The sequence below is a fragment of the Neomonachus schauinslandi genome, chromosome 4 (assembly GCF_002201575.2).
Source record: "Neomonachus schauinslandi chromosome 4, ASM220157v2, whole genome shotgun sequence".
NCBI lineage: Eukaryota > Metazoa > Chordata > Mammalia > Carnivora > Phocidae > Neomonachus > Neomonachus schauinslandi.
Genome location: NC_058406.1, coordinates 33,277,061 through 33,291,691, shown reverse-complemented (window position 1 = coordinate 33,291,691; position 14,631 = coordinate 33,277,061). Strand labels below are relative to the sequence as shown.

General features: G+C 56.3%; 1 protein-coding gene across 4 annotated transcripts in view; it reads right to left on the bottom strand.

The window, feature by feature from the left end:
• The window catches only part of PTPRF (protein tyrosine phosphatase receptor type F), an 86,040-nt gene that overhangs the window by 53,511 nt on the left and 17,898 nt on the right, over window positions 1-14,631 (bottom strand). For all 4 annotated transcript variants that reach the window (XM_021684250.1, XM_021684252.1, XM_021684251.1 and 1 more), the window contains exons 4-5: window positions 9,727-9,872; window positions 9,418-9,559 (exon numbers count right to left, since the gene is read on the bottom strand). In XM_021684250.1, coding sequence (XP_021539925.1) covers window positions 9,418-9,559; window positions 9,727-9,872 — 288 coding nt within the window. The remainder of the gene's footprint in view (window positions 1-9,417; window positions 9,560-9,726; window positions 9,873-14,631) is intronic.

The window sequence follows — 14,631 nt, the reverse complement described above, 5'->3', positions numbered from 1 at the left end:
GCCAGCATGCACAGGTAGAGTGCACACACATTCCCAAGGGTCTGCCCTGCCCCCCCCCCCATCTCTGCGTACCTGTGGTGGGTTCGCATGTGCACATTAACGGCTCCTGCCTCAAACTGCACTGGTCTTTAGATACTGCAGCAGGAGATCTGAACTCCTCCCCTGCTGTCCCCACCGGGCAGAGGAAGATGACAGGGTGCGTGTGTGGGGGCGGAGGGTGTTGAGAGACTAAGGCTAGGGGAGAGGGGCAGAAACTTGGCTGAGGCCCCACAGCGGTGGTGGAGCTGCTTCAACTCCATGACTCACTTGCCATCTTGGTGGCTTCCTGGAGGAGGAGAGAGACGCAAAGGTACTAAACCCTTGAGCATGGGAGGCAGGGAGAGCTTTGGGGGGTGGGGAACTGCCTCAGTGAAGGCTATGGAAGGGTGGGGGGCCAGTAGGAAGGTAAGTCTGGTTGAAGCGAAGGCAAATTTTGGGGTCCTGACAGATGAGGCTAGGGTAGGGGCAGACAGGGGATGAGCTTAGGCTGCCTGCGATGGCTGGGGGGAGGGAGGCTGGTGAGGCCCCTACAAAGCACACACAGGTTTCTTTGTCCAGCTCAGCCTGGGATGCCTGAGGCTGAGTCTGGGCCAGAGGGAGGGGGATGCACCAGGGAAGCCGACAGATGGAGGCGCCTTGCAGGGTCCTGGGGCGGGCAGCACCGTCTGTCAGCACGACCTTCTCACCCGTGTTTACCCAGCTTCACGGCGTCTCTGTGCACACGCAGGCACACACCGGCACACGCATCCACAGGCTCCCTGGGGTGGCACCATCTGTAAGCCTGACCTCCTCCCCTGTGCCTGAGTGTTGGGCCTGGCCTCACCCTGTCTCTGAACACAGACACCTAGAAACATGCACAGCCAGGGACCCACAGAGAGATACATGGAGAAAGAGACAGGTGCAAAAATAGAAATGTACGTGCGTGTGTGGAGGGACACCTGCAGTGACAGGCACCTGTGGAAACAGACTCCTGCGAGCAGATCCAGAGGCAGTGCACACATGTGGACACATGCAGTCAGGGAGACGCGAATGCTGAGGCACGTGCACCCAGAGACATGGGAGCGGCAGACGTGTAGAGACGCATGAAGGAAGCACAAGGGTAGTGGGGCTGCAGGTTCCCCCAACCCCTGTGCACTCTAGGGAAACCAAGGCCACCTCAAGCGTCGTCCCTGAGGCAGCTCCATCCTTAGCAGGGTTGGGGCCAAGACACCAGCTATCAATTCGGAGGCCCTCCCCAGCCCTGGAGGCTCCTGCTCTCCAGAGAGCACCCCCACCCTGCTTCCAGGCAGTAAGGGGGGGCGCCCAGGGAGCCTTGGGCCCATCTTCCTTCGCAGCTTTCAGTCTCGATTTTCAGCTTTTTCTAAGAGAAAACTCCCACCTCTTCCAGCACTCAGATTTCATCAAACTTGGCATCTTAAAAGCCTGTTTTGTTTTTGAATCTGAGCTGTTTGGGGCCTGTCGGCAGCGAGAGCCCGAGAGTGGCAGTGAGAGCTGAGAGCAGCCATGGCCTCCCCCTCCCCCAGGGCTTCCCTGGCACCTCATACTGCTCTACTCAACCACCCCCCCCAAGTGAACCGTGGGGCTATCCCCAGCCGTACACCCTACCCACACTCTGGCGTCCAGGACCTGGCCCAGGCTGGACTCTCCTCCTGGGGTTCCCCCCTCTTGGCCCTACTCCAGGAAGATTCTTTTTATCTATTTTCTCTCCGCCCCAGGTTCAGGCCCAGTCACCCCAGACCACCGACAGCCTCCCACTCACTCCTCAGACCCCTGTCACCCAGCTGCCACCCCTACTGCTTCTGGCCAGTTCATCAAGGTCAACCACGACTCCACGGGGCTAAGTCCAAAGGACACTTCTGAGTGCCCATCTTGTTTGCCCTCTTGACAGCACCCTGCCCCACTGACCACTCCCTCCTCCTTTACATACCTCTCTTCTCTCCATTTCCACAGCCTCCCTCTGGGTTTCCCTCCTCCCTTTCAGGTCCCTCCTCACCAGATTCCTATGGAAACCCCCCCCACCGCCCCCCAACATGAAGTACTAGCCAGCTGGGGCTCCATCCGGGCCCTCTTCCTCCCTTCTTGGCTCTGGCTCCCTGAGATGTGCCATTTCTCAGCCTTCAAAACTCCATTTCCAGATGTCCCTTGGAGTGCCAGGCGAATCTGAACAAGGCCTCCTGGATACCTCCCCCTGGATGCCCGCACATGCCTGATACAACAGATTTCTAGCTGGACTCATCAATCTGCCCCTTCAGACCGGGTCCTGAAACTTAGAAAATGGTACCACCACCTACCTGGCCCCAGAGCCATAACCCAGAGTCTCCCACCTCCTCAGCCCCACAGTAGCCAGGTAGCTCTCTCCACCGCTTGCCACCCATTCCCCGCTTCCTCCCCTGCCTGCTGCCTGGGTTTGGGCCACTGCCCTATTGCCTGGGCTGCAGGGCTGCCCCAACCTCTTACTGGTCTCCTGCCACCCCACTCTGCACCCTCAGGGACCTTTCTGAAGCATACATTTGATCGCATCATTCCTCTGATTAAAATCCTCTCTCCCCGGCAACCAGAGGGAGGCACCTACCAAGGATAGAGAATGTGCACACATACGGGCATTTAAAACCTCCAACTTGGTTAGCTGTTCCCAGAGCTGCTGGCTCCACTGTGTGGTCATGAGGCTAGGGGAGAGGGGAGTCAGCGAGGGGGCCAAGCACAAACTAGGGACTAGTAAGTACCTGCGATGGAGGGGGGGGGGGGGGGGGGGGGGGGGGGGGGGGGGGCAACCCAAAAAGGGGGGAGAAGAAAAGCCGGGGGGGGGGGGGGGGGGGGGGGCAGGCTGGGCACAGGGGACGTACCTACTGTCTGGCTAACAGAAAACACAAGCATACTGCCTATACCACAGGAGGGCCATTCAGAAGGGAGTCCAGCTGGGCCCTTGGAGAAGGATCAAAACTAGAGAAAATGGGGGATTCTAGGTACCAAGAAACCCAGAGTCTGAACTTCAAGGCCCTCTTGGCAGTGCCCACCTACCTAACACCTCCCCCGGCCCCATGCCTAGGGCCCAGAACTCTCCAGGAAATGGTTGCCGAGCCTCATGTCTGTGTGGTCCCCAATGCTACAGTGGTCATGATGGGGGTGGAAGGACAGGTCACAGAGACTGGTCACTGGACCAGAAGCACGTAGGTCATGCCTCAGCTGAGAGGGGAGGGACAGGAGTTGGTCTGGGTTTTAGGCCTTCTGTGGCTGCAAATCAGGGAGGTGACAGGCCCAGCTTCTGCAAAACCAGCTTGTTACCCAGACACCTATGTAGGCAACAGGGAGAGGGCAGAGCCTGCCACTTGGGAAGTCATCCTCTGCCTGTGGTAGCCCTTTATCCAAACGCCCCCAACCCCAGCTGGGCCAGGGGCAGAGAGAGGGGTAGAGTAAGGAGTGCTAACTCCCTGGGTAACTCCCACCCATCCTGAAAGCAAGTTCCCTTACTGACTCTGCTCCAGGTCCAGCCTAGCCCAGGATCTCAGGACAGGGTCACATGTTGCTTATCAGTCCTCCTGTCCCTGAGGCTGTTTCCAAAGGGACTGAGTATGGGGGTGAGGAGTGGGGGGTGTCTCAAGAGGTCCTTCATCACCCCACAGGTCCCAAAGCCAGCCAGGGTGGGAGCCACTGCAGAATTCATGGGTCCAGGCCCAGCACTGATTGCCCTGCTACCCCAGTCTCTATCCCACATGCCTAACAGTTGGCACCCACAGAGCCTGCCACGAAGGAGGCAAGACCAGACACACTCCATGTAGGCACCTGGATTCCTGGGCCCATGTGGCATCCAAGGATGGTACGGTCCTAGTCACCCAGCAGACATCGAGGCCGGGTGGAAACAGGTGAAAGGGAGCCTGGCCTTGGTAGGAGCAGGGGAGGAAGTGGAGGGCTCCCAAGGTCTGAGCAGGATCCCTATCTGTGCACCCTCCTTCCTGGCCTGGCTGCAGAGGACCTGCTGGGGAGCCACTGTACTTGAGAACAGGTCAGCCTGACCACTCTGTCCCACGTTCGTCTGTCCAGCTGCCTCGCTGACCAACAGCTCTGGGCAGGGAACCCATGGGTCCCCAAGACAATGAGCCCAACACAGCCTCTCTGACCATGCCCCCAAGCGTCAGACTGACCCCCACACATTCAGCTCAGGCTGCTTGCCATGCACACCACACCACGCCCCACATACACACCCGTGTGCGCACATACAGACACTGCATGATGTTCATCACCTGCTGTATATACCACACCTCCCCACGGTGCTTGATGGGAGTGCGTGCGTGCGTGTGCACATACACACACACATCTGCTGCACACCCCCTGCTGTACACGCAGCACACACCACACACTGCCTTACCCAGGGCACGCGGGGCACCCACAGCGCACACGGGGTGCGTGTTAGCCGCTGTGTCCATGATCACAAGGCAAGCACTGCCACCGGCCCTCAGCGCCAGACCCCCCCCAGGACAGAGTCACAAACAGCTCTTTCCTGCTCCTGGGCTCCCCCCCACCCCCTGCGGTCCTCCACCTCCCCCCTCCCCTTCCGTAGCCCTCCCAGAACCTACCCAAGTCACCAGGGCCCTGCCTACATCCCTGCTGTCTGGCCTCCTTTGGGGCTTCGCTGACCACTGTCCTGCCTGGCCTGGAACCCACTGGCTCAGGCAGATCGTAAGGTCCAGAAGGAGCACCAAGCCCCTCACTCCTCCCACCTCCTGGAGGGAAAGGCCAAGAAGCAAAGCCTGCCGCCCCTCCCCCTCCCTGGAGAGGGAAAATGTCAGATTCTCTGTCTCAGTGGCGGCAGCGGGCGGGTTGGAGGGGGAGTGATTCAGCCGCTGCCTCAAGAGTGCGGAGTGAGAAGAGCTTTTCCTGCCATTACCGGGCGAGGGAGAGGCTGGTGCGCTAATGGCTTCAATTACCACTCAGACAGGAACACTGGGTGGCAGGGCCCCGCATGCGTCACAGCCCGGACGGCTCGCCCTGGCCCGCTTATGCTGGGCACCCCCACCCGGTCCCCAGCCCCGGGGCTGGGGGGCGGCAGGCGCAGCACCGCGGGGCCACACCAGGCCACACGTGGACACACGGGGAGTGGCAGTCAGGTGTCGGGGGAGCCGGGGGCAAAGGCCGGGACGAGGGAATGGTGGGCCCCCAAGCAGCCTGGCAGTTCCCCGAGGCTGCACCGGACTGCATGTGGGGGAGGCTGGGCCTGGTGCGGAACCACACAGGGCAGGGGGCACGGGACCACAGCTGTAGGCCGGGGCTCCCTTTTGGGGGCACACCGACTCCTCCCCTGAGCCGGGTCGCCGCAGGCAGCCCTCAGCCACTCCCTTGATACGCCCAGTGTGCAGTAAGCATGTGCACGGACCGTGCTTTCGTGCTTTGGGGCGTACGTGCGGTGTGTGACACCCGGAAGGGACTCACTCTTATTCCCAGCCCTCAAACCAGTCTCATCCTCTCCCCAGGCCTCCTTAGAACCTGTGGAGGCCTCCCAGGAGCAGCTTGGCTCTCCTCTGGCTCCAGCCCACAGCCCCAGTCAGACTACCCTTTCAGCCTGCTCCGCCCCCCGCGCCCCCCCCCCCCCCCCCGGCCCCCATTCAGGGCGGGCAGGGAGGGGCGGGGATGCTCACAGTCTGGGCTGCTTCCTCCTGGCCCCGCCTCCTGGCACCTTTGAGACCTCCCACTCCACTCCTTTCTGCCGAGCCAGGAGCCTGGTCAAGGTTACACAGACCAACACAGTAAGTCAGCATTTCGTCTTCCGGGTGCCGCGTTTCAGGAGGAGGGGCTCCCTGAGGCCCACAGTCCCACCGACCCCCCCCCCGGGGGCGGGAGCACCAGCAGGGCAGGGACCTGCCCCACACTGACCCCAACCTCATCAGACACTTCCCACAGCCTAGAAACACAAACGTCCCCTAGCCCCTGCTAGAGGAACCTTCATTCAAGAATGCCCCTCAGGAGGGGTGCCTGGGTGGCTCAGTCGGTTAGGCGACTGCCTTCGGCTCAGGTCATGATCCCAGGGTCCTGGGATCGAGCCCCGCATCGGGCTGTCTGCTCGGTGGGAAGCCTGCTTCTCCCTCTCCCACTCCCCCTGCTTGTGTTCCCTCTCTCGCTGTGTCTCTCTCTGTCAAATAAATAAATAAAATCTTTAAAAAAAAAAAAAAAGAAAAAGAATGCCCCTCAGGATGGAGGGGTCCCCTCCAAGTCTGAATCCCCCACCTCAGGACCTGAAAGACCATCCTCCTCCTCCTCAATCCTATAAAAGATAAAGCTGCCTAGGGCAGTGCGGGGGAAGGAGAGTGCCCACAAAGGAACTGGGGCATAGGGATTCTGGGGAGGGGTGCTTTTCTTTCAACATTAGCACGGAGGTCCTCTTTCTTCAACAAGAGTCTGATCAAATGCCCTCTGGGGCAGAAGCCACAGTTCTGACCCTTTAGCCATCTCCCAAATGCCAGGGTAGGACAGATGGCTCCCTGCTGGTGCAGACGCCAACAGGAGGGAGGGCAGGACTGAACTACTTGTCCCTGGTTACGGTGACAGAAACTGAGGTCCTGGCCCAGGGCCTGTCCTCTGGGTCCCTGCTCCACAGGTCAGTCCCCACCCCCGCTGTGGGAATGGACAGTGGGGCTGCACCACCTAGATGATGCCACGGAAGCCAGGTACTGGCAGCTTCCCGCCCAGCAGGAGCTACCGTTCCCACTGGAATCCCATGAACTACTTTATGTCATATTCAATCCTCCAAACCAGCTCGGGTGGTAGGCATTGCCTCCCTGTTTACAGATGGAGCAAATGAGGCTCAGAGGCACAGTTACTTGTCCAGGTCACAAGGTAAGAGATGAAGGGGTCTGGAGTCCCTGCTCTTAACCACTGTCCCTCTAAACTGGACCCCCGCCACATACACACAAGGAAACACACAGGCGCAAGGGAGTTACTGAATGGATGCATGCAAACACATAAAGCCATAGCATAAAAATGGCCAATGTGAAAAGATGTTCAACTGCTCTTGTAATCAAAGAAATGCAAATTAAATTGAGATGCCATTTTTTGCCAATTAACTTGGCAAAGATTTTTTTTAATGATAATTCCCACTGCTGGTGAGGATGTGCAGAAAAGAGGCCCTCTCATGCCCTGCTTGGTGGGAGTGTAAACTGACACAATCTTCTGGAAATACTGAAACTCTTAAAAATTCATGTGTCCTTTGATCCAGCAATTCCACTTCCATGAATCTAGAATAAGGAAATAATCAGGAAGGTGAACACATCTTATCTGCAAAGAAGTGCATAGCACTTTATTTATAAAAGCAAGAAAATGGGAACAATATGTGTCCAACAATAAAGGAATGGCTAAATGAATTAAGGCACCTCGTGTGATACCTACAGCCATTAAAAATAATGATACAGAATATTTAATGGTGAGGAAGATGTTCATGGTATGTTATTTTGAAAAGCAGTCTACAAATGAGGGGCGCCCAGCTGGCTCAGTCGGTAGAGCATGCAACTCTTGATCTCAGGGTTGTGAGTTCGAGCCCCCTATTGGGTGTAGAGATTACTTAAAAACAAAATCTTGAGGAAAAAAAAAAGCAAATCACTGGGCAGGATGTGATCCCATTTTTCTTACACAACCGACCCTTGAACAACACGGGTTTGAACTGCACAGGTCCACTTATATGTGAACTTTTTTCGCTAACTATAGTATAGTATTATACAAATTTATTTTTTCTCATGATTTTCTTTTTTAAAAATTTACTTTTTTTTACTAATGTCTACACTCAAGGTGGACCTTGAACTCACGACCCTGAGGTCAAGAGTCACATACTCTCCTGACTGAGCCAGCCAGGTGCCCCTCTCTCATGATTTTCTTAATAAGATTTTCTCTTCTCTAGCTTACTTTATCGTAAAAATACAGTATATAATATATACACAAGATATGTGTTAATCAACTTTACATTTTTTTTTAGAAGATTTTACTTATTTATCTCAGGGGGGAGAGGGAGCACAAGCAGGGGAAGGAACAGAGGGAGAAGCAGACTCCCTGCTGAGCAGGGAGCCCAACGTGGGGCTCCATCCCAGGACCCCGGAATCATGACCTGAGCCGAAGGCAGACGCTTAAACGACTGAGCTACCTAGGTGCCCCTGATCAACTTTATGTTATTGGTAAGGCTTCCAGTAGATAGTAGGCTATTGGTAGTTAAGTTTTGGGAGAGTCAAAGTTCTATGCAGATTTTCCACTGCTTGGGTGGGGGGTGGGGGGGGTTAGCACACCTAACCCCTGCACTGTTCAAGGGTTAACTGCATATGTAATGCCTGCCCAGAAAATGGACCCTAAGGAAATAATCAAGTGTCACTGGTAGAGGCAAGATAACAGGTGATTTTTACTTTTTCCTATGTGCTATTTTATACTTCTCAAATTTTCAACAGTGAACAGGTATTGTTACCGCAATTTTTTTAAAAAAGGCAACAATCAAGGCTATATTTTGAAAATACACACAGACATATTCAGGCTGATGAATCCACTGTGGCTGGGGGCCGATCATGTCACCCCCCCCACCCATGGTTTCCTACACCCCCAGGAGAGTTCATTTCTCAGCCACGTCCTGTGTGATCTGCCCTCCAGCCTCTCTAGATCACCCCACCATCTCTCTGTGCCCTCAAACTCCATCCACCCCCCAAGCCGAACTGAGCAACTCAGAGTTCCCTGAAAGCCCCCTTCTCTCCTGCTTCTGGGCCCTGGCACATGCTGCTGCTGTTCTTTCTGCCTAGGCCCCCACCCCGACTCCCACTTACCCTTCGGGCTCAGCTCAGACAACAGTACCCTCTCCTCTGTGCAACCCTAGCTGCCCCCATAAGACTTACTGGAGACCGTCTCGAGGGCAGGGCCCAGGTCAGATGATGCTCTGGACTTCACAGCAGCATTAGGGAGTATTTGTGAATGAATGCAGGAGCCAGGAGGGGAGAAGACACTAAAATCCACACACACAGTCCTAGCCCCCAGCCTAGGGCCCTTGTTCCTAAGGGCTATAGGGAACACACCTCTCTGGAGCCCCCCGCCAGGCTCCACAGGAAAATCAGATCCGCTGCCACAAGCCACGTCACCCAGACGATAGACAACCGCAGCCCCACGCGTCAAGTCAGACCTCAGACCCTACCCGAGCAATGCCACGGCTCCGCAGGAGGATACAAGGACACCAGGCACACGCTACACAGTCCAGGCCACATCCAGTGACCATCCCCGTCCACACCTGACCTTTGCCGACTCCAAGATGGCCAGTTCTCCTTTCTGCCAAACACACACCAGCCCATGGCAGGGGCAGGGCTGGCTGACTGGCTCTTCCCACACGCCGGTCTACCCACCCACCACGTCACGTTGCTCCCCGGCACGTACCTTCGAGAACTGAGAGCTTGGCACTGGTGTTGATCTCTCCCAGGCTGTTGGTGGCTGTGCACTCATAGATGGCTTCATCTCGCTGCACGCGCAACGGCTGGATCCGCAGCACAGACCCTGCCCCATCATCAAACTCAATGACCTGCCAGAGGACAGACACAGGCTCACAGCCGGCTCAGGGTCAGACATCCTCCCACCTCCGAAAGGCCCCCGAGGAGGGAGACGAAGGAGAAGGGATGTAGGATCAGACCCCGGAAGAGGACAGGCTGACCGGGAGCCCTGCCTGCCCATTCCTACCCAAGATTATACCTCAAAGCGCTGGGAGCTGACTTTCTTCCCCTTCTTCATCCATGTGATGCGTGGCTTGGGCTCCCCTGTGGCTTGGCACACGAAGGAGGCCACTCCTCCTGACAGCCCAGTCTGGTCCTCAGGGACCTTAATGAAGACAGGTTTGCCTGGAGAAATGGAGACACCAAGTCACCATGGCACAGTCCTACAGAGATGGCCAACACTCCACAGCTGATAGGCATGGGAGCATGGTGGCAAGAAGATCTATACACAAAACATTAGGGGCATGTGGGTGGCACAGTCGGCCAAGTGTCTGACTCTTGGTTTCGGCTCAAGTCATGATCTCAGGGTCATGAGATCGAGCCCCACATCAGGCTCTGCACTCAGCATGGAGTCTGAGATTCTCTCTCTCTCTCTCTTCCTCTCCTCCTTCCCCTCTCGCTCTCTAAAATAAATAAGTAAATCTTTAAAAGAAAAAGAAAGAGGGGTGCCTGGGTGGCTCAGTCATTAAGTGTCTGCCTTCGGCTCAGGTCACGATCCCAGGCTCCTGGGATCAAGCCCTGCATCGGGCTCCCTGCTTGGCAGGAAGCCTGCTTCTCCCTCTCCCACTCTCCCGGCTTGTGTTCCCTCTCTTGCTATGTCTGTCAAATAAATAAGTAACATCTTAAAAAATAAATAAATAAAAGAAAAAGAAAGAAAATACTAATAGTGACATCTAACCCTTAGAAAGTGTTTACTATGTGCCAGGCACTATTCAAAGAGCTATAGCATATGAAGTGGGTGCTACAATTGCATGTGCTTATAAAGAAGAAAATCAAGGCACAGAGAGATTAAGGGATTTATCAACATGACACAGCTGGTTTGTGGCAGACCTGAGATTTGAACCCAGGAGTTCTGAGTTTGGAGTCCATGCTTTAACTGCTACACTCTGTCTCCCCTCCCCCCCATCAATTCCAAGCTCGAGGACAAGGGCATGCGGAAAGCTGCCCCACCGTCTCTCCTAGACTTGTCCCTCCCCCACTACTCTCCATCTGGGTGATGGTACCTCCATCTACCCCTAAGCTCAAGCCAGAAACCGTGACTTCTCCTCTCTCAGCCTCCACATACCAGCAGTCCCAAAAGGCCTAGACATTCCACCTCTTAAGTATCTCTGGACGTCTTCCCAGGTGAATGCTTTCCTCTAAGTGTGCACCCCCACCCGCCCCCACTGACTGGGTTATTGCCTTCTGATATAGCTAGCCTGTACATCTCCCCAGGGTGGCCACCGGGAGGTGGGGGAGGGGAAGGAAGAAGGGGCCTCAGACACTGTACCGCCATGCCCACATCACCTCGGTACAACACACCAGGGCTGACTGGGAGCACCTGTCCCCATGAATCCCACCTCCCGGGGCCACAAGACCAGAGAAACCTGCTTTCATTAAGACGTAGCAATGCCTCGTTAATCCTGACAGAGGATCCATTTCCTATTAATCAGGCCAATGAACAGCTCTAGGAAGGCTAATACCGTGAGAAATGACCTTTCAGACCACCTGCTCAGCGCCGGTGAGCCCCACCCCGACCTGACCCGATCCCTGGCACAGAAACGTGTATGTGCCATGATGACAATCTCTCCCTAAGCACCCACTCTGCACTGGGAATTTTATCTCATCTAGTCCTTCATCATTGTTATTCCCAGTTTACAGGCTCAGAGAGGTCAAGTCACTTGCCCAAAGTCACACAGCCAATGAGTGGCACATCTGAGACTTGACTTCAAGCCTGTCTGACTCCAAGACACCTGGTGCAGAACAGAGGGGCCTTGTGAAGAACAGGGCCTGTGGCGTGCTGGGGGGAGCCGGACCAAAGAAGGTGGAGGAGTGAGTGGGGAGTGAGGAAGGAGAGGGAAGAGTGCAGTGACCATTTACAGGACATTGGCTGTGAAGAAAAGATGGCACCTAGAGGGGATGAGGGGCCGAGGGAGGTTTACATCTTGGTTTCTTTTTTGGTTTCCTAAGACATGAAAGACAATATTTACATGCTGATGGCAAGGAGGCAGCAGAAAGGAAGAGGGTGCCGATCCAGGGTCCAGTGGAGATGGGCACGGTCCCTGAGGAGCGGAGGGGCTGGGGAACCACTGGGTCAGCAGTCACAGCTGCAGGTACAGAGAGCAGGAAGGGGACCACCTTACTGAGCACTCTGGGGCCCGGGGGGAAGGGGCGCTTTATGTAATTTTTAAGCAAGTCATTCATCATCTCCGAGCCTCCCTTTTCTCATCTGCAAAATGGTGCTAGTGACCCAAGGGTCTGTGCAGACTCTCATTCATATTATTAGTCTTGAAACAATGACGTGGGTCGTCTTAGCGTCTTCTCTTTGAGAGATGGAGCAATGGTGGCTCAGAAGGCTAAGTAACGGACAATTCACAGAGTGATATGGGGGTAGAGCTAGGGTTTGACTGGCATTCTAAATCTTAAGCTCATCTTCCAGCACCAGCACCCAAGGCTCCATGGAGGATGGAAACTCGGGCCCTACCTGACTGCTCTTGGAATAGAGGGGATGAGGCCACTGGGCCAGAAGAGCCAGGGCAGCCTTGGTGGGAGCCAGAGTGGCCTGGGGATAACAGAGGTTCTAGAAGCTTCAGTTTGCTTCACATTTCCTCTGACTACACTCTGAAGGAGGCTCCAGACTCTCCCAGTCTGTGTTGGTCTGCAGAGCCTGTCCCTGTTTGCTGGTCCTTTCAGATGGGTCCTCTCGGATAGGATTCTGCCCACTCACGCTCCACTGGGTGTGCACCCCTCCCCCACACCCGAGGACCTGCACACCAGCAGCTCTGTGATCTCCTGTGATCTCCTTCTGCAATGCCACCACCTTAGTCCAGATACCACCTTCCCTTGACTGGACACTCCACCAGCCCAACAAGCTGTGTCCCTGCCTCCAGTCTTGCCCCCTCCACTCTGGTCTATTCAGCAGCCAGAGTGAACTGCCTCTCTCCTCTGATTAAAACCCAGAGACGGCCTCCCACGGCTATCAAAACAAAATTTCAACTCATTTCATGGTGGACAGAGCCCTGCCAGGTCTAACCCCAGCCACTCTCCACCATGCGCCCCCCATGCCCCCACCAGCCCTGGCTTCCCATCCCCTGGATAAGCAATGTTCCCTGTGGCCTCAGGGCCTTTGCACAAGCTGTTTCTGCCACCACAAACCTCTTAGACATCCTCTTTACCTTCCTGATCCCAACTTAAACATCATTTCCTCAGAAAACCTCCCTTGGTCTCTCTGTCATTGTCCCCTACTCCATTAGCTCAGTTCCTGGTTTTAAGCTCTCTGGTAACTCCCTCTGCCTCTCTCATAGCACTGCTCACAGTTTGTTACATAGTACGTGCGTGACGTTTTTACTTTTTCTACGTTTGGGGCGAGTATTTGGCTCACAGCTGCTTCCCCACCTAGAACAATACCCCGGGGCAGAACGGACACCATGCCTGCTTTACTTCCTGCCCTCTCCCAGTTGCCCGACCAGTTCCTGGCACACAGGGGTGTGGAACAAATAAAGGAGGGACCTGACAAGGGGATGCCCGAGGAGGATGGAGACTGCAGCCCCTTCCACACCAGGGGGAAGCCCGTTCCACCAGGGAAAGCAGCCCAGGGTGCTGGGCTCCTTTGGCTCCTGCCTCAACATGTCAGCCGCAGAAACCAGAGGCTGGAACCTGCTGAACCGGAATGGCCGGGAGAGCACGCCGGGGGGCGGGGCCTCCCCGCCAAACAAAGAACCAGAAGCTGGGGAGGAGAGCCAGGTCTAGGTCAGGAGAAAGCAGCGAGAAGGGAAAAAGCCTGAGTACTGTGTGGAGGCTGGATGGGGGCCCAAGGCCTGGGGCCACCGAGGAGGCAGAGCCCCCTTGGAGCCTGGAGAGGAGCCAGTGTGCCACCCAGCCCACCCACCCGCCAAACTGGCAGAGCCTCCCCAGCCCCCTGCGCCAGGGGACAGGCCCTTCCCCTGCCTCCAGCCTCAGCCTCAGCTTCGGCTTCCCAAACCCACCCCGACTCCCACCCAGGGTCCCCTCACCCAGCACTGCAGCCAAAGCCCAGCTCGTCCTCGTCCCAAAGCCCTACTGAGCCCTTGCCCCTTTTGTTCACCAGGCCAACTTTTGGGGAGCACAAATCTGACCAGGGCTCTCCCCAGCTACAAACTCGGTGCTGACTCCTCTCTCCCTGCTACCCTCCCCACACGTGCTCCTGCTAACCTCTCTAGGCTCACCCTTCTCGACTCTTTCCAAACGGAGCACCTTCCATGGGCCAAGCACTGTACTTGGCACACAGCTCGGCCCTGGTGGACTTGCCCTGACAGGCCAGGCCGATGGGCGCCTCTTTGCCTTCGTGTGCGCCCTGCCCCTCTCCTGCACCCCACCCCCCGTGGGAGCCTGCCCTGCGTCCGGCTGCCCTTGGGGTTCCCATTCCAGCACTGATCACAGCTACACTGACTGCTGTCAACACCAGGCACCCTGACCACTCGGCCTGGTGCTGACCCCGAGCTGGTGTTCAGGGAGGGTCTGAAGAACTTCAGAGGCCACGTGCCAGGAGGGGCTTTCTGCAACCCCCTGGCCCCCCTTCCTCGCTGCATGGAGGTCGGGGGCCACACAGCTCTTCAGGCAGCGGCTCCCAGAGGTATGCCCTGGGACACTCTCCATGCAAGCGGCCACGGAGCCCATGCACAGTGGGAATGAGTGGCCTCATAAAGGAAACCAGTGGGCTGGCTTGGGGAGAGGGTGGGCACACCTCTGGTGGGGGGGCTGTTCACAGCCAAACTGGGCCACTTTGGAGGCTCCTCCACAGGGAGACGGACTGCTATTTTGTGCCTTCCCTGTGGAGTACATACACACACGTACACACATACGTACACAGAAGCAGAGAGCAGACACACAGCCCCAAGGCAGTGAGGGACAGCGAGGCAGGGGAGGG